Genomic DNA, 25,126 nt, shown 5'->3' on the forward strand with positions numbered 1-25,126 from the left:
ATAACACTGCACACACTGATCTCTAATGCTGATCACTGGCGTGCATTAACACGCCTGTGATCAGCATTATCGGCGCTTGACTGCTCCTGCCTGGATCTCAGGCACGGAGCAGTCATTCGTCGATCGGACACCGGGGAGGCAGGTAAGAGCCCTCCCGGTGTCCGATCAGCTGTTCGGGACGCCGCGATTTCACCGCGGCGGTCCCGAACAGCCCGACTGAGCAGCCGGGTCACTTTCACTTTCACTTTAGAAGCGGCGGTCAGCTTTGACCGCCGCTTCTAAAGGGTTAATACCGCACATCGCCGCGATCGGCGATGTGTGGTATTAGCCGCGGGTCCCGGCCGTTGATTAGCGCCGGGACCGACGCGATATGATGCGGGATCGCGGCGCGATCCCGCTTCATATCGCGGGAGCCGGCGCAGGACGTAAATATACGTCCTGCGTCGTTAAGGGGTTAAATCAACTGGTACCAGAAAGTTAAACAGATTTGTAAATGACTTCTATTTAAAAATCTTAATCCTTTGAGGACTTATCAGCTGCTGTTGTTGTTTTCTTTTTTAATTTATTTTCTGTCTGTCCACAGTGCTCTCTGCTGACACCTCTGTCCATGTCAGGAACTGTCCGAAGTAGGAGCAAATCCCCATAGCAAACCTCTCCTGCCCTGGACAGGTTGGAGATCCACTGATCAAACATTGTGTAAAGATATATGTCCCAGAGAACCCTTTTAATCCACTGATCTCCAAACTGTGTCCCTCCATATGTTGCAAAACTACAACAAGCTAGGAGTTGTAGTTTTGTAACATCTGAGGGGCCACAGTTTGAAGAACACCGGTTTAAACCACTAAATGGAGCCCACCATCTGCTTCCCCAGTGAACATTCAGTCGCATTATCACAGAAAAATGTTTGCTATTATTTATTATAATTAGTTATATAACCAAAAAAATATTGGAATGTTGACTTGGAGCCCAAACAGGAATCTCTCCCACTCATCGCCGTTCAGTATTTTTGCCTTGTAATCTCCATGGAAATGCATACACATTCCAAGTCTATCTACCATTCCACTGGAAGCCACAGTTTGGGCCATGAAGTCCTTCACCACCCGTAGGCATCAAATTGGTTGAGCTGTACCGCCACATCTTAGGACTAATAATATCAAGGGGACATGTTCCGTTCTCCACAAAGTCTCAATCTCACTTTGTTGCACGCGCCAAAAAAAAAAAAAAAAAGATAAAGAATCCTGCCTGGTAACCATCACGAAATTTGTTGATGCACAGTTTATGTTCTCCGATTGGCCCGCGGTGTCTCTTCGACTATAGTGTACCCATCAGCGCCACCCCCACACTTGTCAAAACAGCACTTTAAAAACCCTCCAGAACGTCGCGTAGGGGAAGATCATCTAGCATCACATTTCTCAACACATACAATGTGTGCAACGTACAGTAGATTCTTCGTTGTGTATTTCTTTTGTATAATATATTCTAGACAGGCACTACACACTCCCTGGTGTGATGGAATCCACCGTCTCTTGGCTATAACTCAAAAAAGTTTGGCTATACAATCATTAGGAGGATATTTTCATTGTCCTGTTTCTACTTCTCCGAGAAAAAAGTAAGCAATTTTAAAACTTTAAAATCTAAATAAAAAAAAATTTTAACTTTTTTTGGGGGGAGGGACGGGACATCTCCATCCATACCCCTTAAACGGTATAAACGATGCACAAGTATTGAGCTTTCTTGTTGAAAGGGGGTTGACTCGATGACCGATGGCCCTTAACTTCGGCCTCGAAAGAGTGCATTTCTTGGTGGATGTTTAAGGTGTAACCTTAAAAAAAAACATACCTAGAGATTCTTATAAAATGTTCCTACATCTTCCTAAAACACAAACATTTATATAACATAGGCAGTCGTCCTAACATCCGACAGGTCGCTCCAACAAACTCCGGCATTGTTGTAACATTCCGTTACAGGAAATGACATTCCAGAACAGGAAATGACGGGCGTTGTGGAGTTTTTTGCCTACCGCAGTTGTGTGCTTTGTGTTTATTTTTTTAAATTCAAAATTACATGTAACGAGTAAACAGCTCCGTGACAGTTCTCCGGTGGCCACCATAATTTTATAGGTCACGTTTCCCTCCCCCGATAAGACAGGCTTCAGACTGGTGTAGTGCGCCTGTTGGAAGGATTGTTGTGTAGGGACTCCTTGTAGTCTTTAGGGATGGAGTTGTGAACTTGAAGAAAGTTATGCTCCCTCTCGGAATTCAGTAAGGAACCCACAGTCATCTTGGTAGGATCTCGGGCAGTTAAGGTATAGAGGGAGATGTCGCTGGTGGGAATGGGGTTAAAACTTTTGCCTACGGGGGAAGGGTCTCTAGAGCGAGGCTCTGTAGAACGGGAGCTGGAACGCCTGCGGAAACGATACCGGTAACTTGGTATCCGGGTGAAGGCAGATTTCTTAAAAAGGTCGGAATGGGATTTAGCTCTTATTTGCCGATGCTTTTCGATGAACATGTGTACGGCCAAGACTCCCACCATTTCAGCAATAATGAACGACAGGGCCCCGAAATAAAAGGACCAACCGTACGAATAGTTGCTCTTCTTGGAGTCGCTCTGGCCGGGGTCTCCGGCGTTGGCAGAAATGTAGACGATTATTCCAATAATGTTACTCAGACCTGGAAGAGAAATGATGGGCATTGGGAAACGGTTGTCGGCCTTAATAGTCACATTAGGCCACCGAGACACGGATACACCGGCAAGATCGCAAGGTCATATCTGTGTTGGGATCAACATGGGCCACAGTCAATCCAATGACCCAAATGTGGTCCCTTGCTGACAGGGAATTCAATGGGGGTGGTGCCGATTTGAGCACAAATACGTGGGCAGCTGATTTTGAGATTTTGCCAATGTAGCCGTGTCTCAGAGGCATGATCTAAATAAGTGGTCTCCAAACAGTGACCCTCCAGCTGTTGCAAAGCTACAACTCCCAGCATGTCCGGACAGCCGTTGGCTGTCCAGGCATGCTGGGAGTTGTACTTTTGCAGCAGCAGGAGGGCCACAGGGGACCTCTGATCTAAATAAAAAAGTATATTTTTGTAATATTGGAACACACCAGAACCCCATACAGGAGTGCCTACTCACCTGCGGAAACAAAGAAGATCCCCGCGCTGAGAATGACATTGTGCTTGTTTTTGTAAAATTCACTTGCGGCAACACAAAGACCCCCGAAGAATAGAAGGCCCACGCTGAGGATAGGAAAGATGCTGGAAGCTCGTACAGCCCCTAAAGGAAACAGAGATGGGCTGTGTGTTTATACAGAGCAGAGAACAGAAACTATGGCAAAATAAAGGGGTGGAATTGTAAGCTCTTGGGCCCCAATGCTAAATCTATAGAAGAACCCCCACCCCACGCCACCATGTGCCATGGAAAATGCTGATATGTTCCTAAGAGGTAAAGGGGCCTCTGTTCCCTATGGTATCAGTATACCTACTTAACCCACTGTGGATTTGATGCTGTGGAGTTAATCAATATAAATAAGGGTGCATGCACTACGTTTTTGCAATACAGTTCCCGTATCAGGTTTTTGATGAAAAACGGATTCCTCAAAATCGGACTAAACTGTATTAAAATGTGTCTACAAATTTCAACCCTTATACGGTTAAAAACTGTATACGGTTTAAAAAATGATGTCCGGTTGCATCTGTTTTTTTAAAGAAAAAAAACGTATACGTTTTTAACTTTTTACTCCATTTTGAATAAAGTTTCACTTGTTTGATTGAAATTCCAAGAAAAAAATTGTGCAAAGTCAAAAACCGTATAGTGAAAACCGGATGGAACTGTACGCACATACAGTTCTGTACGGTTCCCATTGACTCCCATGTTAAAAAAAAACTGTATACGGTTTAATACGGTTTTTCACCGGAACATAAAAACGTGGTACGCTACGGTTTTGGGTACGGGTAAAAAAAACGGACAAAGACTTGTAAGGAAAGAGAGAAGCTCCACCCAGAGCTTATATGGGGGAGACTAGCACCTGGTCACTGGTACCTCCTGGGTAACAATCACATGACAAGTCACATGGAAAACAGTCTTTAAATTACAACTCTTTCTGAACACATTACATGGTATAATACATTAGAAACATATTTACATGGGGACAGATACAAGGGGGCCCAGGGGACACTGTAGGGATGCTTCCTCACAGGGCAGCAAGGGTATTGGGTAACACCTCCCATACTGGGCCACCACAAACACCCCCTCTTGAAAACAGTCGTCTTTGGCACCCAGTCCTTGAGGGCGGATGACTAACAGTGGCCACTGAGGCCTAGTGACAGTTCCTGGAGCACATTGATATAAAATGTTCTTCACAGGTCTGGATAGTTAATAACAACAGGGGATGAGTCCATGTAGCACTTTAGAAAAGTCCATGCATGCTCCTTTGGGAATTAAATTGGTAGACACATGGGATTCATTACACTCTAGACACTGAAACACATAAATTGCGGATTGGGCTGCCGGAGGCTATGTACCTAATACCTTAGCTACTGGGGCCCTTCAGTACTAAAACACTTCTCCCCAGAACTTTATATATATTTTATACAACACACCATTGTTACCTCTATATACAGCATTTCTGTCACTCTATGTGTTCTACTTAAGTTGCAGGGGAACCCTCTGGCCAGGAAATCACCCTGTACACAGGGACAGGAAAAATGTTAGATACATTTAAACATTTCGACAATATGGACAAGTTAGATACAGTACTGACTAGACATTTTGACTAACTCATATATACATTATATAGACTGACTAAATTAGTTGGATTATGTGTGATACTGTTTTTACTCCCCATATCTAGTGGGAAGCTGTCCTTGAGTAAACCTTTGTGATCTATGCAACACCACCTCGGGGAAATCAGGAACTCTTGCGTCTTCTGGAGCTCTTGGAACTTCCGAGGCCACAGCTGGTTCATCCTCAGCGAACTCAGGAGCTGGTATTAATTCAGGACTGGTAGGGCCCAGAGTCGCTGGCATCTATGCTGGAGAGGCTGGAGACAGAATTGGTTCTCTAGAGACAAGTGTATAGACTGGAGCCAATGGTGACAAGACTGGGACTGGTGTAGAGACTAGAGTAGGTTGAACCAGCCCCGGTGCTGGTGAGACACAGAAGAGCGTAGGCTGGGTTGGAGAAAACATAGGGAAATCCATGGATGGGTGGATTCCCTCGTCTGGAACGTACTCTCTCGCAGGTCTGACAGCTGGAGGAGGTGACGCTGGGAGCACTGGTAGATCTTCTTTCAGGCACAACTTGATTCGATTTTAGTGATTTACTTGCGGCTCATACCCAAGCTTTTGTACTTCGTATACATCAGAGCCCGTCACCGTGTATGGTTCTATCTCCCAGATAGAGTCTAACTTGTGGGTCCACGGAAACTTCCCCAGCCAGACTTTATCGCCCAATTGAAGTGGTTTGGCAGAAGCATGACAGTTATAATCCTCCTGTTGTCTCTGCTGATCCTCGCCCATCTTCTTGCTGACAATTTCTTTGGCCCCTTGGATTCTTCTCTCGTGGTCAGAGGCCCACTCCAGGGAGACTTGCGGAGAGTTGTTGAACAGGGTTTGAAGCCTAAATGTTCGGTCTTTAGGCAGCGGCCCATGTTGTCCCACATCAAGTAGAAAGGGGTGTATCCCATAGAACAATGGACTGTGTTATTATAGATCTCCAATAGTTTGGGCAGCAGTCGGGGCCACTCTTCTTGTCTTTACACAGAGGCTGCTCACAATATGTTGATAAAGACTTGATTGATGCACTCACAGAGCCCGTTCCCCTTGGGTGGTAAGCAGCAGTCTGAAGTTTCTTGCAGGCATGGAATTGACACAGCTCTTGGAAGAGTTGGGCCTCGAAGGCCATTCCACGGTGCATTAGGACAAATTCCCGACACCCAAGGGCTTGCACCCAATTGGAGTAGAACATATGGGCCGCTGTCTTGGCTGTGAGGTCTTTAACGGGTACAACGACAACCCATTTAGAGAAGTGATCCACCATGGTGAGAGCATAAGTGTACCCGGACCGGGTAGGAGACAACTTGTCATGGTCATGCGCGACCTTTTGTGCACAAACAGTCGCTTCCTCTATCACCAAAGATGTTTCAGTTCGTAGTCACACCAGCATAGACGGCTTGGTACCTTTTGTTCGCCAGAAGGTAGTCCAACAGATCCCCCATGACTCGACTTTCATCCTGAAGAGTCTTCCAGGTGTATAGGTCTTCTTTAACCTTATCGGACCTGGGTTCACAGTCCACGAGGGCAGTCACAACATTCTGATTCACGAACCGTTGATCGAATGGGGGCATCTCCACGTCTTCCCACACGTCTTCAACAGGGGGTTTTTCGCCAGGGCTCATCCTAGACAGTATGTCGGCATTGACATTCGACTTGCCGCTTCTGTACTTGATGGTGAAACTGTAATTGGCTAATCTTGAAGCCCAACGCTGCTCAATCGCACCCAACTTGGCAGTGTTCAGGTGGGCCAACGGGTTATTATCCGTGTAGACAGTAAATGGCGTGACAGACAAATAGTCTTTGAACTTTTTGGTCACGGCCCACACCAGGGCGAGAAGTTCCAACTTGAATGAGCTGTAATTTACATCGTTCTTCTCTGCTCCTCGCAGGTTACGGCTGGCATAGACAATTACTCGTTCTTGCCCTTCCTGGACTTGGGACAGGACTGCTCCCAGACATTCAAAAGTGGCATCGGTATACAGTCGTAATGGCTGACTGTAGTCTGGATAGGCCAAGATGGGTGGTTCTGTCAGCAGACGTTTGACAGCTGGGAACGCCATCTCTTGCTCTTTGGCCCATTCAACAGGTAGTCTTCCATTGTAGTTCTCCTTCGCCGTACCCCGTAAGAGAGCTGTGAGGGGTTCTGCAATTTGAGCGAAGTGGGGAATGAAAGGACGGTAGTAGCCGGCAAACCCCAAAAGCTCCTGACATCTTTCACCATGTGCGGGGTTGGCCAGTTCTACAACTTCCACCTTTTTGTCGGTACCTGAAAGGGTTAACTTGGTCCGGTGTTTCCCACGCGCGTGAGCGGTCGCAGCTCCACCCCGTCAGTCCCCAGCGGTGACGCTTCTTCAGTGCTGCAAGGAGGAACCAAAGAGCCGCCTTGTGTTGCACAGGGGAAGATTTTGCCGACCGGACAAAAACAGGAAGTTCCCTGGGCGCAGCCATATTAGAAGCTCTGGCTGCTGCGCTTGTCTCTTCTGTTATCTATCAAGCACCCACTGCAGCGCAGACTTTGCAAACACCAACGATTGCCAGTATCCAGTCTCCGGTGCTAGTATTAACCCGTTAGTGTCCGCAAATCTGGTCACAAGACAGATTACAACCAGGTGCCTGCAAAATAGAGGGGGAGCACCCATTACAGTACCCCCATCTGTCAAGTCAAAGCCACTGCTGCACTACAGTAAGCATCTTAAAGGAGAACGCACCTTATTTCCCTTAAAGCGACAGCACACTCAGAATTCAACGGGATGTCAGAACCCAGCTCTCCAGATCAACCAAGCAGCAGTGCCCCTTCATCTTCAGCAGCGAGGTCATCACCTGCCCCAGCAGCCAGGATCTTGCCAGCCCTGCCTGCAGTCAGCATCAACAGTCCTGGTGTTCCAGCATCTGCACCAGTATTCATGGGGAACCCTGTCCTCCCTACCTACAAAGGAGATTCCTTCACCTTGAGGGATTTTAAAGAGAGGATCCAGAGTTTGTTTGTCTTTTACTCTTTCCCTCCTAATCAACAGGTGCAATTGCTCACAGGACAACTCCAGGGACCAGCACTAGAGGAAGTCCGCATCTGGCCAGCCTCCGGGAAGGTGACTGTAGAGCAGATCTTTGAAGGACTGTACCAGGTATTTGAGTCACATTCTCCATCAGAGGTACATCTCTGGCTGTATGAAAGACGACAGAAGCCAGGTGAGACCTTGAGAGCGTATGCTGTAGCCCTACAGAATGCCCTAGAGACTGTCCAAACATTAGATGGTTCAACTCCAGAGCAGGGCAACAAGGTGTTAATGGACAGATTTATTGATGGGGCTCATAATAAGTATTAATCACTAAACCCCTGGGCTGTGGCCCAGGGTAAAACACCCCTTTTGAAAAAATACCCCTAAAATATAACTTTTATTATATACTGTAATAACAATATACCCAGCAAAAGAAGTTAAAACTAAATCCAGTTGGGACAGTAAACTGTGTACGTGTTGGGAGAAATACTCTCCAGTAGAAAATGAACAGGCACTGCAGATGCCAAAAGTCCCATTGGAAGTGGTTTAAAATATAAACACTATATTGCCATCCTCTACATGTTTCGCCTTTACAACGGCGTTCTCCAGAGGCAAATAGTGGCAATGGCAGAGGGGCAATTTATAGACACCTCTCTGACCTCATCAGCATAGGACCTCACCACCAATACAATCCATTGTAGCAACTGCCACCAATAGAAATGTAGCACACACAAACTCTTCCTAGGTCACTGAACACACTACAAAAAAAAAAAAATATATATATATACCGCCACTGCCTAAATAGCAGCTGAGGAGAATTCCCAACGCATGCGCACATCGTCAGCGGTGTTGCGGCTGAGTAGTGGTTTCCCGTGTGTGATATCGGGCATGAGTGGCGCACATTGATGACAGGTAGAATAATATGGACGCATTCATTTGAGATCGGCGGCGGCGCTGACGCTTATCACTGATATGTGTTTTTTACTTTTATCATTGGGGGAGGGGCACGTTCAGTGACCTAGGAAGAGTTTGTGTGTGCTACATTTCTATTGGTGGCAGTTGCTACAATGGATTGTATTGGTGGTGAGGTCCTATGCTGATGAGGTCATAGGGGTGTCTATAATTAGCCCCTCCATCATTATGCCTCTGCCAGTGTTACTATTTGCCTCTTGAGAACGCTGTTGTAATGGCGAAACAAGTAGAGGCTGGCAATATGGTGTTTATATTTTAAACCACTTCCAATGGGACTTTTGGCATCTGCAGTGCCTGTTCATTTTCTACTGGAGAGTATTTCTCCCAACACGTATACAGTTTACTGTCCCAACTGGATTTAGTTTTAACTTCGTTTGCTAGGTTTATTGTTATTACAGTTTATAATAAAAGTTATATTTTAGGGGTATTTCAATAGGGGTTACAGCCCAGAGGTTTAGTGATTAATAGTTGAGAGGGCCCCTTATGCCCTTCGGGTTCTTGCTAATATATTACTCATAATAAGTTGGACAAAGCCCAGCTGAGAATGTTAGCGGTCCCAAACCCCAACATGTCATTCCCCGCTTTTAAAAGACTGGCTATCCAAGGGATTGAGTCCGGGCCTGAGTTAAAGGAAGTTTGTATACCCCTTACACCCGTTCCAGAGACACTAGGGGTGGTAGCCAGACCTATACCACCACCATCACCAGCCCCCGCCCAAGTATCATCTACTTTGCCAGTGACTGCAGCCTCAGATTTACAGAGTGTTAGACAGGACATTGAACAACTGACTAAGGCTGTGAAGGAGCTTGCCACCCGGGCCCTCCCCCTGACCGTGAACCGCCCTACCCAGAAAACCTGCCCCTGCTGCCCGCAATTTCCCCTGAGGTCGCAGTCATCTGGTCCAATCACCGAACGGCCTAAGTCAGGACTCTCACTTTATGTCGCCTCCTGCCTCTATGTAAAAGTTATTGTAGAAGGTGTACCATTGGAGGTATTGATAGATGCAGGGTCACAAGTGTCTACTATACCTAAAAGTTTTTCTATCAGCATTGGGATACTAGTTTATTATGTGAGCCTGATGATGTTAGCTTCCGAGTAGTTGCAGGTAATGGGCAACCAGTCCCCAGACATGGATACTGGGAGACAACCATTCAGTTGGGAAAGCATGTACTTACTGGGCAGGGAGTGATTGTAACTAATATGACAGATAGGGGGTCTGCTGAGTTTATATTGGGGATGAACATTATGATGAATTGTTTCACTGAAGTGTTAGATGCCTTGCATGCCTCTCTTCCCCAAATGTCCCCTTCAGGGCACCGGCTGTACAGCACCACTTGAAAGTTCTACAGGTGGAGCAGAAGTTTGCCAACAAGCAAGGGGAAATCTGCAGAGTGCGAATTCAAGTTACCAGGTCGGTGACCTTACAACCCAACACGGGGACAGTCATCTGGTGTCCTGCACGTCCCGGAGTCAAGAATAGGGACTTTCAGGCCCTGATGGAACCTATGCAATTGGAAGATCCGCCTCTTGTTCGAGCTGCGAGAAGCCTTGTCACTGTCACCAACGGGATAGTCCTGGTGCGGTTAGTAAACCTGTCTTACTCTGCTACTGTCTTGCCCAAATACACTCCTGTAGCCCAGTTGTACCTCCTAGAGTTCAAAGACATTGTGAGCCATCCAGAGCCCTGGTGAGTGCAACTCCAGGTTGGAGACGACACTACCCCAAGGGACCAAGTCAATGGAATCATCAATGTTGCCAAGAGGTACCATGAGGCTTTCAGCACGCACCCCACAGACTTCGGGCAGACTTCAATGATCCAGCACAGAATCCTCACAGGTGACACCTATCAAGGAAAGACACCATCTTGTCGCACCCAGCATGTATCAGACTGTTAAGAAGATTCTGGCCAACATGAAAGAGGCGGACGTAATCCAGGAAAGTCAGAGCCCCTGGGCACCGCCACTTGTCCTAGTCAAGAAAAAGGACGGAACCATCCACTTCTGTGACGACTACAGGAAACTGAACAATGTCACACACAAGGACGCTTATCCATTGCCAAGGATCAAAGAGTCACTTACCGCCCTCAGGTCGGCTGCTTTCTCCACCCTGGACCTAACCAGTGGATATTGGCAAGTGCCCATGGCCGTGGAGGATCAGGAGAAGACGGCCTTCGTGACACACATGGGACTGTTCGAGTTTAAAAGTATTCTGTTTGGTCTGTGCAATGCCCCTGCTACGTTTCAGCGTCTGATGGAAAGGTGCCTAGGCCATCTAAATTTTCCAAGTGTACTATTGTACCTGGACAATGTCATTGTGTATTCCAAGTCCTACCAAGAACACCTTAGCCACCTGTCAGACGTCTTCAAAGTCCTGATCTAGCATGGGCTGAAGATCAAACCAGAAAAAGTGTAACTTGCTCAAACCTCAGGTCCACTACTTGGGTCATGTTGTCAGCGCAGAGGGAGTCCAGCCTAATCCTGTCTATACACACAGTTCACAGTAGGTGGTAACAGTCTTTTCTTCACCTCCCCCTCTATTTCACAATCACTTCAGGTAAAACACTTTCTGGTGCAAACTTTATTTGCATCGGCATGCAATTTTCTGACAATACTGGACACAGTTCAGACTGGGGGAAGACTTGTCGCATAAAGCGCACACCCGTATCCTGTTCGTAGGATGCCAAAAGTTGTGGTAGAGGGTGTGATGAGGGTAGATGGAATTACCCTAGGGGCAGATGGCATTTACCCCTTGTATTTGTGACGCCAGGGCGTGGTTTATCCTCGATACTACCCGAAGGTATACTGCTGGATCATGGGCACAGGGGCAATAATGACTCCGACGCCAAGTTACAGACAACGTTAGCATTACTGAGGGTAGACAGATGGTAAAGTCTATACAGTTCAGCCAGGGCCCACGGAGGTCACTGGTGACTCAGAGGCCTTAAGGGCTTGCTGGGACTTATAGTAGATGGGGTCAATTTAATGCAGGCCACGTTGACTTGATAAATGGTGACTGTGACTGACCTAACTTGACTGATGACTGACAATACTGAGACTGTGGTTACTTGTAGCCTCTTGTGGCTGTAGACTGGACTTGAGGATCCTATGACTCTGGACTCTCTAGGACTCGACTTGACCTCAGCAAAGACTTGTAAGGAAAGAGAGAGAAGCTCCACCCAGGGCTTATATGGGGGAGACTAGCAGGGAGCCCATAGGTCACTCCTGGGATCACCTGGTCACTGGTACCTCCTGGGTAACAATCACATGACAAGTCACATGGTAACAGTCTTAAAGTGACAACACTTTCGGAACACATTACATGGTATAGTACATTAGAAACATATTTACATGGGGGACAGATGCAGGGGGGGGGGGGGGCAGGGGACACTGTAGGGAGGCTGCCTAACAGGGCAGCAACGGTACAGGGTAAAACCTCCTGTACTGGGCCATCACACAATCACATGGTACATTTCTTAAAGCAACAACACATTATATATTATAATACATAACAAAACATATATATAGGGGGGGGGGGGAACAAGTACAAGGGGCTCAGAGGACACTGAAAAGAGGCTGCCGGACAGGGCAGCAATGGTACGGGGCAACACCTCCCGTACTGGGCCACCACATATCTATCTCATAACTATCTATCACATATCTATCTATCTATCACATATCTATATATCTATCTCATATCTATTTATCTCATATCTATCTATCTCTTATCTATTATCTATCTATCTATCTTTCTATCTATAAAGTACAAACAGATGCAGCACACCACAACTTGAAAATCACGGTGCAAAGTTTATTCCATAGTGTAATACATTCCATAGTTGAATACACTATGGAATAAACTTTGCACCGTGATTTTCAAGCTGTGGTGTGCTGCATCTGTTTGTACTTTATGGATTAAGGAACCGGCGACCGAGGCTCCAAGTATGCTTGCACCCCGTCCAAAACTACCTATTTATCTTGATGTGCTGTTCATATTTGGACTTTATCTTTCTATCTATCTATCTAGAAGAAAGAAGCGGCTGCAGCACACCGGAGTAGTATCTATCTCATATCTATCTATCTCATATATATCTATCTATCTCATATCTATCTATCTATCTATCTCATATCTATCTATCTATCTCATATCTATCTATCTCATATCTATCTATCTCATATCTATCTATCTCATATCTATCTATATATCTCATATCTATCTATCTATCTATCTATCTATCACATATCTATCTATCTATCTCATATCAATCTATCTCATATCTATCTATCACATATCTATCTATCTATCTATCTATCTATCTCATATCAATCTATCTCATATCTATCTATCTCATATCTCTCTCTATGGCTGCAGTTGCCTTTATTTTCCGTATATTTCTTCCATCTTGAGGACAGAACATTCCCGGTATCCTCCCATCCCTCACCGGGTGTCACGGATAAGGACCCTGTCCCTTTGATTAACGTTTTCCAGCTGTGGATGTTCTACCTGCCGGCGTCTGTTCTTGCAGGTTTTTCATTTTTTTTCGCTCTGTAACAATTGTGTATCTACTTCTCTGCTATCTCTAATGCAAGAGAACAGGTTCAAAGTTCCCAGGGTATAAAAGACACAAAGAAAAATAGACGTCTGTCTCTCAATAAATAAAAAGCTATCTAGCCGGGCTGAGAAATGCCCAGGGCATCCAGATTGCAAGAAACTTGTTACAGACTATCTTTATTTATACCGAATCCCAGCAAGCATCTTGTTCCTATCAGCCAACATGCTCGGGGCGCACGGAGCGGCGCACGGGATTGGCTGGGGACCGGCAGGCGGCACTGACATGGATGTCACTGATTATTGACCGCTGAGTGCCTGAGCTCTGCAGAGACTTCTCCGCTCTGCTCGGGTTTATACAAATGTAGGCGACTCTATGGCAGCTAAGGAGGATGGATCTGACCGTCAGATCATAAAGCACGGCGCCCTCACTGCCAGAACGATTACATATCTCATTAGTCAGAATGGGACCACGGCTGGATTTAAAGGGTCTGTTCAGGATTAAGAAACATGGTTGCTTTTCTAGAAACAGCGCCACAACAAACACAACCCATAGACCTGTGTTTCACAACCAGTGTGCCTTCAGCTGTTGCAAAGGATGAGATATGAGGATGGGATATGAGATTGGAAAACGAGGACAGGATATGAGGTTGACATATAAGGACGTGATATGAGATCGGGATATTAGGATGGGGTATGGGGTCGGGATACGAGGACAGGATATGAGGAGGGGATATGAGGACAGGATATGAGGTCGGAATATGAGGACAGAATATGAAGTTGGGATACGAGGATGGGATATGAGATTGAGATATAAGGATGGGGTATGGGGTCGGGATACGAGGACAGGATATGAGGAGGGGATATGAGGACGGGATTTGAGGATGGGATATGAGGTCGGAATATGAGGACAGGATAGGAGGTTGGGTTATGAGGATGGCATAGGAGGTCGAGATATGAGGATGAGATATGAGGCCGGGATATGAGGACAGGATAGGAGGTAGGGATATGAGGATGGGACATGAGATTGAGATATAAGGACTGGATATGAGATCCGGATATAAGGATGGGGTATGGGGTCGGGATACGAGGACAGGATATGAGGAGAGGATATAAGGACGTGATATGAGGACAGGATAGGAGGTCGAGATATGAGGATGAGATATGAGGACGGAATATGAGGACAGGATAGGAGGTCGGGATATGAGGATGGGATATGAGGACAGGATAGGAGGTCGGGATATGAGGACAGTATATGAGATCGTAGGATGAAGACAGGATACAAGGATAGGATATGAGATTGGGATATGAGATCTAAGGATGGTAATGGAGGACAAGATAAGTGTTTCCCAACCAGGGCACCTCCACCTGTTGAAAAACTACAAATCCCAGCATACCCAGACAGCCTTTGGCTGGATTTGTAGTTTTGCAACAGCTGTGGCACCCTTACGGGAAAACACAGCCTTTAGTGATCAATACCTTGTATCTCTGATGGCGGAGAGTGATAAAGGGGTTAATACTGTTTATCTGAAAAGCCATGGTTCTGGATTATCCCTTAGAACCTTCATACTGGTATAGAGGCCCCTTGTGTGTAAACTAATTTTCCATGTTGTCCTGCGACAAAGACCCATCCTCCTTGTCATTACGGCTACATATCTGGGACTGGATCCCCCTCCACCACCTTTCCCTATTCTCTGCCCCATTCTGATGAGAAACTGCTGAGGATGTGTGAGTTGTGTGTGAATAGCCCAGACCGCCTTGTATTGAGGTTGAAGAGCAGACGGGGTGATCATTTGAGGTAAAGTCCTTACGCAGTAAATACTCTGCAGTGTCCTGCTCGTAATCTGCGTCCTCCGGAAAATGATCAATTTTCTTGCACATTCCTCTGAAGGCTCCTGCGGGAGAGAGATAACTAGTTACACAAAGGCAGTGACTGCGCCAAAAAAATGATGTGACGTAAAACTCTGACTTTAGATGATGAAGGATCCTGCAAAAGCATTAACATGGAGAAACTCACAAATCAGACACCATCTTCTACTTACCCCTTTATACCCAAGTGACAACTTCACCACTTACCATAGTAAAGAAAGTCATCAACACTAAGCAGCCCGAGGACGGGGATGCCTTGGGAATTTGATTGGGTCAGATTATGTTATATTCCTAGAGTAGAGACAACTCCAAGTAGAGACAACTCCAAATTCAAAGAAAGTAGAAATATCTGGAATTCTAGATATTTCTATTATTCATTTCAAACTGGGTTCCTGGTCTTGAGTGACCCCAGAGCCTCCTTCTGTATAATGTTGTGTGTGTTATGTATAGAGGACCTTTGAGTGAGTCACATGATAATGTGTTCACCTGATGTGTTTGTTACCCAGAGAGCACCAGCTAACCAGGTGACCTGCAGCTTGACCTATTGGCTTCTGGCTCAGCCCCCCTTTATAAAAGGGGCAGCCATTACAATGTCGCTCTTCTACCACACTGCTGAGGTGCAGTAAAGACCAGACGTCTCAGAGCCAGTGTCCAGCACATCTGGAGGCCTCAAGCCTAAACTACAGCCACAAGCCAGTAAGTCAAGTCAGCTATGTCTGCTGTCACTACCTACAGTCAAGTCAAGTCTATAGTCAAGTCTATTGTAGTCAGCGTGGCTGTCCTAAAGTCTGTCAAAGTCACTACAAGTCCCAGCAAGCTGCGAGGTCCTTCTGTGTTACTGGCCACCTCTCTAGAATCCTGGCCTAGCTGTAAAGACTATTTCCATCTGACTACCTCAGTAAACCTACCGTTAACCCTAACCTGGTCTTGGACTATTATTACCCTGCCTAACCTAGGGATAGCGGTGCTACTGTTCGGGTGGTTACCGGGAAAACAACGCCCTGGCGTCACAAACATTAAGGGGTTAATAACACCTTGCCCCCTACATCTCACCTCCACACCCGTGGCTCACCACACTTATAAAGCAAAAAGGGTGCTAAAAATTCAATTGACTTGGCAAGTACCTGAGGTCAGCCCTCCTGCTGGAAACGCAGCAAAGTGACATGCGGTGTAAACAATGTACAAACCACTAAAACAGATCATTGCCATATCACACATGTTAAAAAGCATACAAAGTGGTGTTAAGACACATTATCATGTCCCTTACCTAGCCGGCACCTAGCGCCTTGCAGGGAAATATTCATAGCGCAAAGAGATTTGCTCTGTAGTTAGCAAGGAGTCAGCTGTCAGAAAAGCCATAAAGAGTATTATTGCTCCAAGCCGACTAAAGGAAACAGCAAAAAACACCCCCAATGACCATGGTAAGAATCTTGGCTACCGTGGGGAAGCAAAACCTGGATGCTATAGATGTGGAATAAAGACGTGCAAGTTATGCATGAATATAAACCACTGAATAACTATGTATACGAGCAACAGTACAGGTGAGAAGTTCAACATCAGGACCAGGTTGTGTTGTTCGTCTACCAACGTCATCTATTTGATGGAATGTGACTGCAAATTGCAGTACATTGGAAGGACGATGCAGCAGTTAAAGACTAGAATGAACAACCATCGCCACAATGTCCTTCACAAATTCATCAAACATAACGTATCACACCATGCCACAGAGTTTCATAACAGTAATTTCACAGCATTTACAGTGACGGCTCTGGAACAGATACACGCAGATGCACAAAATCTCAAAAGGCCCGAATCATACTGGATTTTTTTTAAATGAACACACTACATCCATATGGTTTGAATGAAGAGATTGAAAACATCTAACAGATTTTACTGATCCAACATGCACCTACTGTATACTTGCAAGAGACTTTACCTCCCCAGTAGCTTCTCCCATTGGAATACCTATAATAGCGCCTTAAAGTATCCGTCTTCCCTAAATAAAAGTCATTGGTCTTCAGTGTATTGTATAATATACACTATTAAAATAATGAACCTGAGATTTTTGGGACTCTAATAATCCTTCTTCAACCTTCAGTATTACACACCCTCCCCAGTGTAACATCATAGCAGAATACACACGAATCTGGTACGGATTTTTCATTAAACTCACCTATGAACGATATTCATGAGCCTTGTTTCCATCCAGTACCAGCAGAAATAACTGTTCTGCTTTATCTAATCCACCTATATACATTAACATGCAGAATACCCTCCCAGCAAAATGCATGTCCACGAGAAGCAATGCACACCACACGCATGCGCGAGTCATATCGTCCTTGGTTACATTCTGTCCTATATTACTTACAGCATCCCTGGTTACACTCCGCTCTCTGATATTTCCTCCATGCGCATGCGCGCTACTTCCCCCTAGCCTCCGCTGACAGCTGACTCCTTGCTAGCTACGGAGTAAATCTCTTTGCGCAATGAACATTCCCCTGCATGGAGCTAGGTGCCGACTAGGTAAGGGACATGATAATGTGTCTTAACACCACTTTGTATGCTTTTTAACATGTGTGATATGGCAATGATCTGTTTTAGTGGTTTGTACATTGCTTACATGGCACGTCACTTTCCTGCCTTTCCGGCAGGAGGGCTGACGCCAGGTACTTGCCAGTCAATTGAATTTTTAGCGCCCTTTTTGCTTTAATGACACACACTGCTTTACTGTCTGTGTATGCCATTGTAATATTGCTAAAGAGGCTAGTGAGGCCTCGAAACGCGTTTGTCGTTTGGCACTTTAATAATGGGACTACCTTTCTCTATATCACCTAATGTGATTCTACTTGACGGATTGCGCTGAGGACCCGCAGATTTTTTTCCTGCCTCTACAGTTGATTTCTTCACACCAAGCTGCTTGCCTATTGCACATTCAATCTTCCCTGCCTGGTGCTGGTCTACAATTTTGTTTCTGGTGTCCTTTGACAGCTCTTTGGTCTTGGCCATAGTGGAGTTTGGAGTGTGACTGTTTGAGGTTGTGGACAGGTGTCTTTTATACTGATAACAAGTTCTAACAGGAGCCATTAATACAGGTAATGAGTAGAGGACAGAGGAAACTCTTAAAGAGGAAGTTACAGGTCTGTGTGAGAGCCAGAAATCTTGCTTGTTTGTAGGTGACGAAATACTTATTTTACTGAGAAATTTACCAATTAATGCATTAGAAATACTACAATGTGATTTCCTGTATTATTTCCCCCTATTCTGTCTCTCATAGTTGAGGTATACCTATGATGAAAATTACAGATGCCTCTCATCTTTTTAAGTGGGAGAACTTGCACAATTGGTGGCTGACTAAATACTCCCCCCCCCCCCACTATATATATATATATATATATATATATATATATATATATATATATATATATACTCTTTATTTGGGTGTGTAAACTGTACCCTCTAAGCTCCATACTGCCTCCTGTATTGGTTATATTTTGCTCCCTCATGCCATCTGTATCTGCCCAACTTTCTTCCATCATAGTAATGCACTTTTAATGCAGTACTGGTATAGAGTGTTTGAATCCATTGACTTTTTATGCGGATGACCTGAATTGAACAACTCCACTCATATTTCTCTTATTTTCTTAAACTTCATCTAGACTATTGAAAAACCATTATCTGTTCCCACCAGCGAACGAGACAACATCTTGACAAACTATCCTCAGCTTCTCTGCTCCACTGATCCATCTGTCTTCTCCGCGCTTGTACTACACTTCTTCATGTCAATTTCTCCATCAGCTACTATGGAAGAATGTACACAGCACACCTACGGGTAAGATCTAGAGATGAGCGAACTTACAGTAAATTCGATTCGCCACGAACTTCTCCGCTCGGCAGTTGATGACTTTTCCTTCATAAATTAGTTCAGCTTTCAGGTGCTCCGGTGGGCTGGAAAAGGTGGATACATTCCTAGGAGACTCTTTCCTAGGACTGTATCCACCTTTTCCAGCCCACCGGAGCACCTGAAGGCTGAACTTATTTACGCAGGATAAGTCATCAACTGCCGAGCCGAGAAGTTCGTGACGAATCGAATTTACTGTAAGTTCGCTCATCTCTAGTAAGATCGGATAAACTTTAGATGTTCAGGGAAGGGGGAGAAAGAACCTCACCTCCTGGGGTTGTGCTGGACCAAGCAGATACATTGACTGTAGGTATATCTCATAGCTGCAGCTTCCTTAGGGTCTATTCACATGGGCGGAATTCCACCTGAAATGAAAGCCCATACACTTCTATGGGATTTCGCACTCCCGTTGATGGGATTCCGCAAGCGGAAATTCCGAAGTGTCAATGGGAGTGCGGAATCCCATAGAAGTGTATTGGGCTTTCATTTCAGGCAGAGTTCAGCCAGCGGAATTTCCGCCCATGTGAATAGACCCTTAGGGTACGTTCACATGGCAGAATGTCTGTGCGGAATTCTGCCAAGAATATTCCGCATGGACATTCCGCTGCAGCAGAGTCCCATTGATTTCAATAGGATTCCGCTGCACTGTTTACATGGCAGAAATACCGATTCTGCTGTGAGCAGAAAGATTCGATTTGTCTATTCTTTCTGTGGATTACACTTGGAAATGCAGTGCAGTCTGTGAGATGTCCTAACACCTGCTAGATCGTACAAATGTGTGGAATGTCCACCTGTGTTTTCCAGGCGAACATTCCACACAATTCTGGCCTTAGATGAACGTCAATAAAACTGTATTCACAGGAACAAGACATATGTTATATATAAAAGTGCTATATTTTTTATATGTTTTCAAAATGAAAAAGCTTTATTCTGGACAATGCATTTCAGGATCAAACTGGTTACTTGGCCTATTAGGGTAAACGCCCACTAGACTGATTTGCTGCCGATTTTTCATGTGAAAATTTCCTCATCAGATAACAGTTCCAGCAAACAAGGTGTTAACTTCTAACAATAATTTACTGTCCCTCAGTCCTAACAGCAGCACAAGTGGGGTATGTATGCCCCTGTAAAACTAGCAGGACAAGCAGAATTTTATTGAATTTAAAATATGTGACAAGAAATGAATTAATGAATGAACTAACACAATAAGCCCCTATAAAAGAAGCCCCACAGTGCACTATTAAAAGTAAGACAACAAATAATAAAGAGAGGTTCATTTGTGTGCTGCTGTTAGGACTAAGGGAGAACACAATGAATTTTTTTTTTTTGAAATTCATACTTTCCTTAAAGGAGTAGTCCAGTGGTGAAAAACGTATCCTCCATCCTAAGGATAGGGGATAAGTTTGAGATCCCGGTTGGTCCGACCACTGGGGCCCCCCGCGATCTCCTGTACGGGGCCCCGACAACCCGCGGGAAGGGGGCGTGTTGACCACCGCACGAAGCAGCGGCTGATACGCCCCCTCAATACAACTCTATGGCAGAGCCGGAGCGCTGCCTTCGGCAATCTCCGGCTCTGCCATAGAGTTGTATTAAGGGGGTGTGTCGGCCGCCGCTTTGTTCGGTGGTCAACACACGCTATCTGGCGAGCGAGCCGGGGCCCCGTACAGAGAGATCGCGGGATAGGGGATAAGTTCTTCACCACTGGACTACCCCTTTAAGTCCAAACAAACAAATATATATATACATATATATATATATATATATACTTATATATACAACATATGTTGTCTTTGTTTATATGGAACCTGTGGGCGAGATTGCCTCAATCTCCAAATGTGTTGTCCAAAATAAAGCTTATCTTTGTAATTTTATCTAGATAGGAGAGACATATTTTATCTTTGTTTATATGGACCTGAGAAAGAGATTATCTCAATCTTGAAACGCATTGCCAAAAATAACTCTTATCTTGGACTTGACCCCTGTTTCAGGATCATTTAAAGCACTTGAGAAAGGGGACGTGTCCTCCGAAACGTCAGGAGTGTCCGGCAATCATTCATCTGTCTAACCCCTTCGTGAGAGAAAGGAAGGAAAAGTGAGCTCCGTTATGCCCATGGAAGGGTGATGTAAAATCGGAAGCTGCATGAGGACTGTCGGACGTTTAAGAGAGCACTGTGGGTGAAACATTTTTTGTACTTGTTCTTATTTAAAAAGTGGAGAGTTCTCCGAGTTTTTACTACAATAATTGATAACTAAAAAGCATTGAAGAGAAAATACATTGTTGCCAAGTGTGATTTTTTTCTGGGATTGCCTATAGCAACGAAGTTAGATCCTTTGTTTTCTTCACACATGTACCCCAGTGCCGAATACAAGGTTTGCCCTTTATGGACATTCATTTAATGTCTATATGAGAAACATATGTTGTCTTCTTTTGTGTGCACCTGAGGAAGAAATCGACGCAATCAAGAAACGCGTTGTCCGAAATAAAGCTTGTGTTTTTTTTTTTTTAAATATATACAATTTTAGAACGTCCATGTACAGTCTTATTTCTTCTTTGCATGGATCAATTTCCATTGGCTACTAAACACCAGGAGCAGGGCTGCCATCAGGAACTTCGGGGCCCCTAACACAGCTCAATGCCTGGGCCCCCCCCCCCAGGGCCTGCCCCCAATATTATTTTATTTTCTAATTATATATTTCTAATTAGAGTAGAGCAGAGTGCGGTGTTATATAACACTGTGCTATTAAAGGAGTTGTCTGGTAAAAAATAACTTATCCCCTATCCTTAGGGGATATGCTATAGATAGCGGGGGGCCCAATGCTCGGACCCCCCGCTATCTCCTGCACGACTGGAAGGGGGGCATGCCGTACCCAGCACGGATCGACGGCCGACACGCCCCATGTACCCCATAGAGATATATGGAGGGGGTGTGCCGGCCGTGGCTTCCTGCGGGGTACAGACGTCAGCTTCCAGCAAACTGCCAGGGCCCCGCAAGGGGGGTCCCAGCACTTGCACCCCCCTGCGATCAATAACTTATCCCATATACTTGGATAGGGGATGTTATTTTTCACCAGACTACTCCTTTAACAGAGGGGCCTACGCAAACTATATGGAAGCAACTATTAACAGAGGGGCCTACCCAAACTATATAGGGGGCTCCATATAGTTTGCGTAGGCCCCTCTGTTAATAGTTGCCCCCATAGGTGTAGCTAGAAACCACAGGGCCCCGATGCAAAAAATTACCTCGAGGCTCCCTACCCATCCCCCGGGGCCATTTTTTTGGTGGGGGTCAAACTGCTGAGACCCCCACCGATCACCTCGGTTGAAGTGGTTCTCCAGCTGTTGGAAAGCTAAAACTCCCATCATGTCTGGAGAGCCTCTGGCAATGGGAGTTGTAGTTTTGTAACAGCTGGAGAGACACAGATTGGACACAGTTTTACTCATCATCACTGCAGAACTTACAAGTGACTACAGCTCTGATGGGACAGTCAGGAGAATACACAATGATATCAGTGACCTGAGTGACGTCTTCTGACTTGAGTGATATCTTCTCTGTTATCTTTTCTTCTTCATCTGGTCCAGAGACCAGGTCTTCCTCCAGCTCCATCTTCTCTGCAGAGTCTGAAATCCAGACATCATTGGCTCCTCACTGTCAGCAGATCCTCATCCTCTGCATGAAGACAGTAATCATTATAACCTTGCCAGAAAGTGTACCCTAAATAAAATCCTGCCCCACACTGTACCCTGAATATAATACTGCTATACACTCTACCCTAAATAAAATACTGCCCCACGCTGTACCCTGAATATAATACTGCCCCACACTGTACCCACTAAATATAATCCTGCCACACACTGTACCCTGAATATAATCCTGCCACACACTGTACCCTGAATACTGCCATACACTGTACCCTATATATAATACTGCCCACACTGTACTCTGAATATAATCCTGCCACACACTGTACCCTGAATACTGCCATACACTGTACCCACTAAATATAATCCTGCAACACACTGTACCCTGAATATAATACTGCCATACACTGTACCCACTAAATATAATACTGCCTCACACTGTACCCTGAATATACTACTACCACACACTGTACCCTTAATATAATACTGCTGTTACGCCGAGCGCTCCGGGTCCCCGCTCCTCCCCGGAGCGCTCACGGCGTCTCTCTCCCTGCAGCGCCCCGGTCAGTCCCGCTGACCGGGAGCGCTGCACTGACATGGCCGTTGGGGATGCGATTCGCACAGCGGGACGCGCCCGCTCGCGAATCGCATCCCAAGTCACTTACCTGTCCCGGTCCCCGGCTGTCATGCTCTGGCGCGCGGCTCCGCTCTCTAGGGCGCGCGCGCGCCAGCTCTCTGAGATTTAAAGGGCCAGTGCACCAATGATGGTGCCTGGCCCAATCTTCCTGATTAGTTTCCACCTGTGCACTCCCTACTTATACCTCACTTCCCCTGCACTCCCTTGCCGGATCTTGTTGCCCTTGTGCCAGAGAAAGCCTTTCCTTGTGTGTTCCTAGCCTGTGTTCCAGACCTCCTGCCGTTGCCCCTGACTACGATCCTTGCTGCCTGCCCTGACCTTCTGCTACGTCCGACCTTGCTCTTGCCTTATCCCTTGTACCATGCCTATCTCAGCAGTCAGAGAGGTTGAGCCGTTGACAGTAGATCCGGCCATGGATTCCGCTGAGGTGCCGCTGTCAGGTCTTGCCGACATTTCCACGGTGATTGCCCAGCAATCCCTAATGATCACCCAACGAAATCACCAGCTGGCATACTTGACCACCGTGACACAGCAACTTCAGTCACAGATACAGCAGCTGCTGCCGCAGATACAGCAACTTCAGTCACAGACACAGCAGCTGCAACAGCAACAACCATCTCCTCCGCCGGCTCCTGCAACTCCTCCGCAGCGACAGGCCGCTCCTAACCCCTGCTTGTCCCTGCCGGACAAATTTGATGGGGACTCTAGACTCTGCCGTGGTCTCCTGCCTGGGAAGGCCCTGCCATGTGCCACACCGCTCGGAGCACCTCTCTCACAGTATCCTTTGCAATCCACCCCTGTGCCTCCCGCCGAGGAGGCTATGCAAGTGGATCGGTCTCGCCTGACCCCTGAAGAGAGGACTCGCCGCAAAAAGAAAGAATTACTTCTATACTGCACTGTGCGTTACCGCACAGAACCCCTGCTCTTGAGCATGGAACTTTTTGTTTTGCCCAAATGCTCCTCTGAAGTCCTCCTCGGTCTGCCATGGATCCAACGCCACTCCTCTACCCTTGTCTGGACCACCGGGGAGATCAAGAGCTGGGGTGCTTCTTGCCACAGAAAATGCCTCACGTCTGCTCCCAGTCCCGTCAGTCAAACCTCTGTGTCTCCCCCTTTACCTGGTCTCCCCAAGGCCTATCTGGACTATGCTGTGTCTCCTCCTCACAGCCCCCGTCCTGTTAACACTCTGCCCCGTGCCAAGCTTGACCCTCTTCCCTCCCTCCCCACCCCCACGCCTTCTTGTGTGCCCGCTGTTGATGTGGTTTCCCGGGGCTTCGCCACCATCTGGAAAAAGACTCTAAAATCCCTCATACTAGCCTCATCCCGGGTGAAGAAGCCTGCCGAAGAAAAAAGAAGAACTCCTCCTGTTTTTGTGTGGCTCTCCACCAAGTATATCCGCTTCCGTGTCCCCAGTTTTAATCTAGGACCACGTTATCTTGGACCCTTTTTAGTTGAGTGCTCTGAGGAGAGATCTTGGGAACCTGAGGACAACATCCTGGACAAAAGTCTTATCCTCAGGTTCTCAGGCTCCAAGAAGAGGGGGAGACCCAAGGGGGGGGGGTACTGTTACGCCGAGCGCTCCGGGTCCCCGCTCCTCCCCGGAGCGCTCACGGCGTCTCTCTCCCTGCAGCGCCCCGGTCAGTCCCGCTGACCGGGAGCGCTGCACTGACATGGCCGTTGGGGATGCGATTCGCACAGCGGGACGCGCCCGCTCGCGAATCGCGTCCCAAGTCACTTACCTGTCCCGGTCCCCGGCTGTCATGCTCTGGCGCGCGCGGCTCCGCTCTCTAGGGC

At 46.4% G+C, this 25,126-nt stretch overlaps 1 protein-coding gene across 1 annotated transcript in view; it reads right to left on the reverse strand.

Moving 5' to 3' along the window:
* Positions 1-901: 901 nt before the first annotated feature.
* Positions 902-25,126, reverse strand: part of CACNG3 (calcium voltage-gated channel auxiliary subunit gamma 3) — a 127,818-nt gene continuing 103,593 nt past the window's right edge. The window contains exons 2-4 of the mRNA XM_056537170.1: positions 15,100-15,183; positions 3,136-3,276; positions 902-2,669 (exon numbers count right to left, since the gene is read on the reverse strand). Of these exons, the coding sequence (XP_056393145.1) occupies positions 2,152-2,669; positions 3,136-3,276; positions 15,100-15,183 (743 nt within the window). The 3' untranslated portion in view covers positions 902-2,151. The remainder of the gene's footprint in view (positions 2,670-3,135; positions 3,277-15,099; positions 15,184-25,126) is intronic.

The sequence above is a fragment of the Hyla sarda genome, chromosome 8 (genome assembly GCF_029499605.1).
Source record: "Hyla sarda isolate aHylSar1 chromosome 8, aHylSar1.hap1, whole genome shotgun sequence".
Taxonomy (NCBI): domain Eukaryota; kingdom Metazoa; phylum Chordata; class Amphibia; order Anura; family Hylidae; genus Hyla; species Hyla sarda.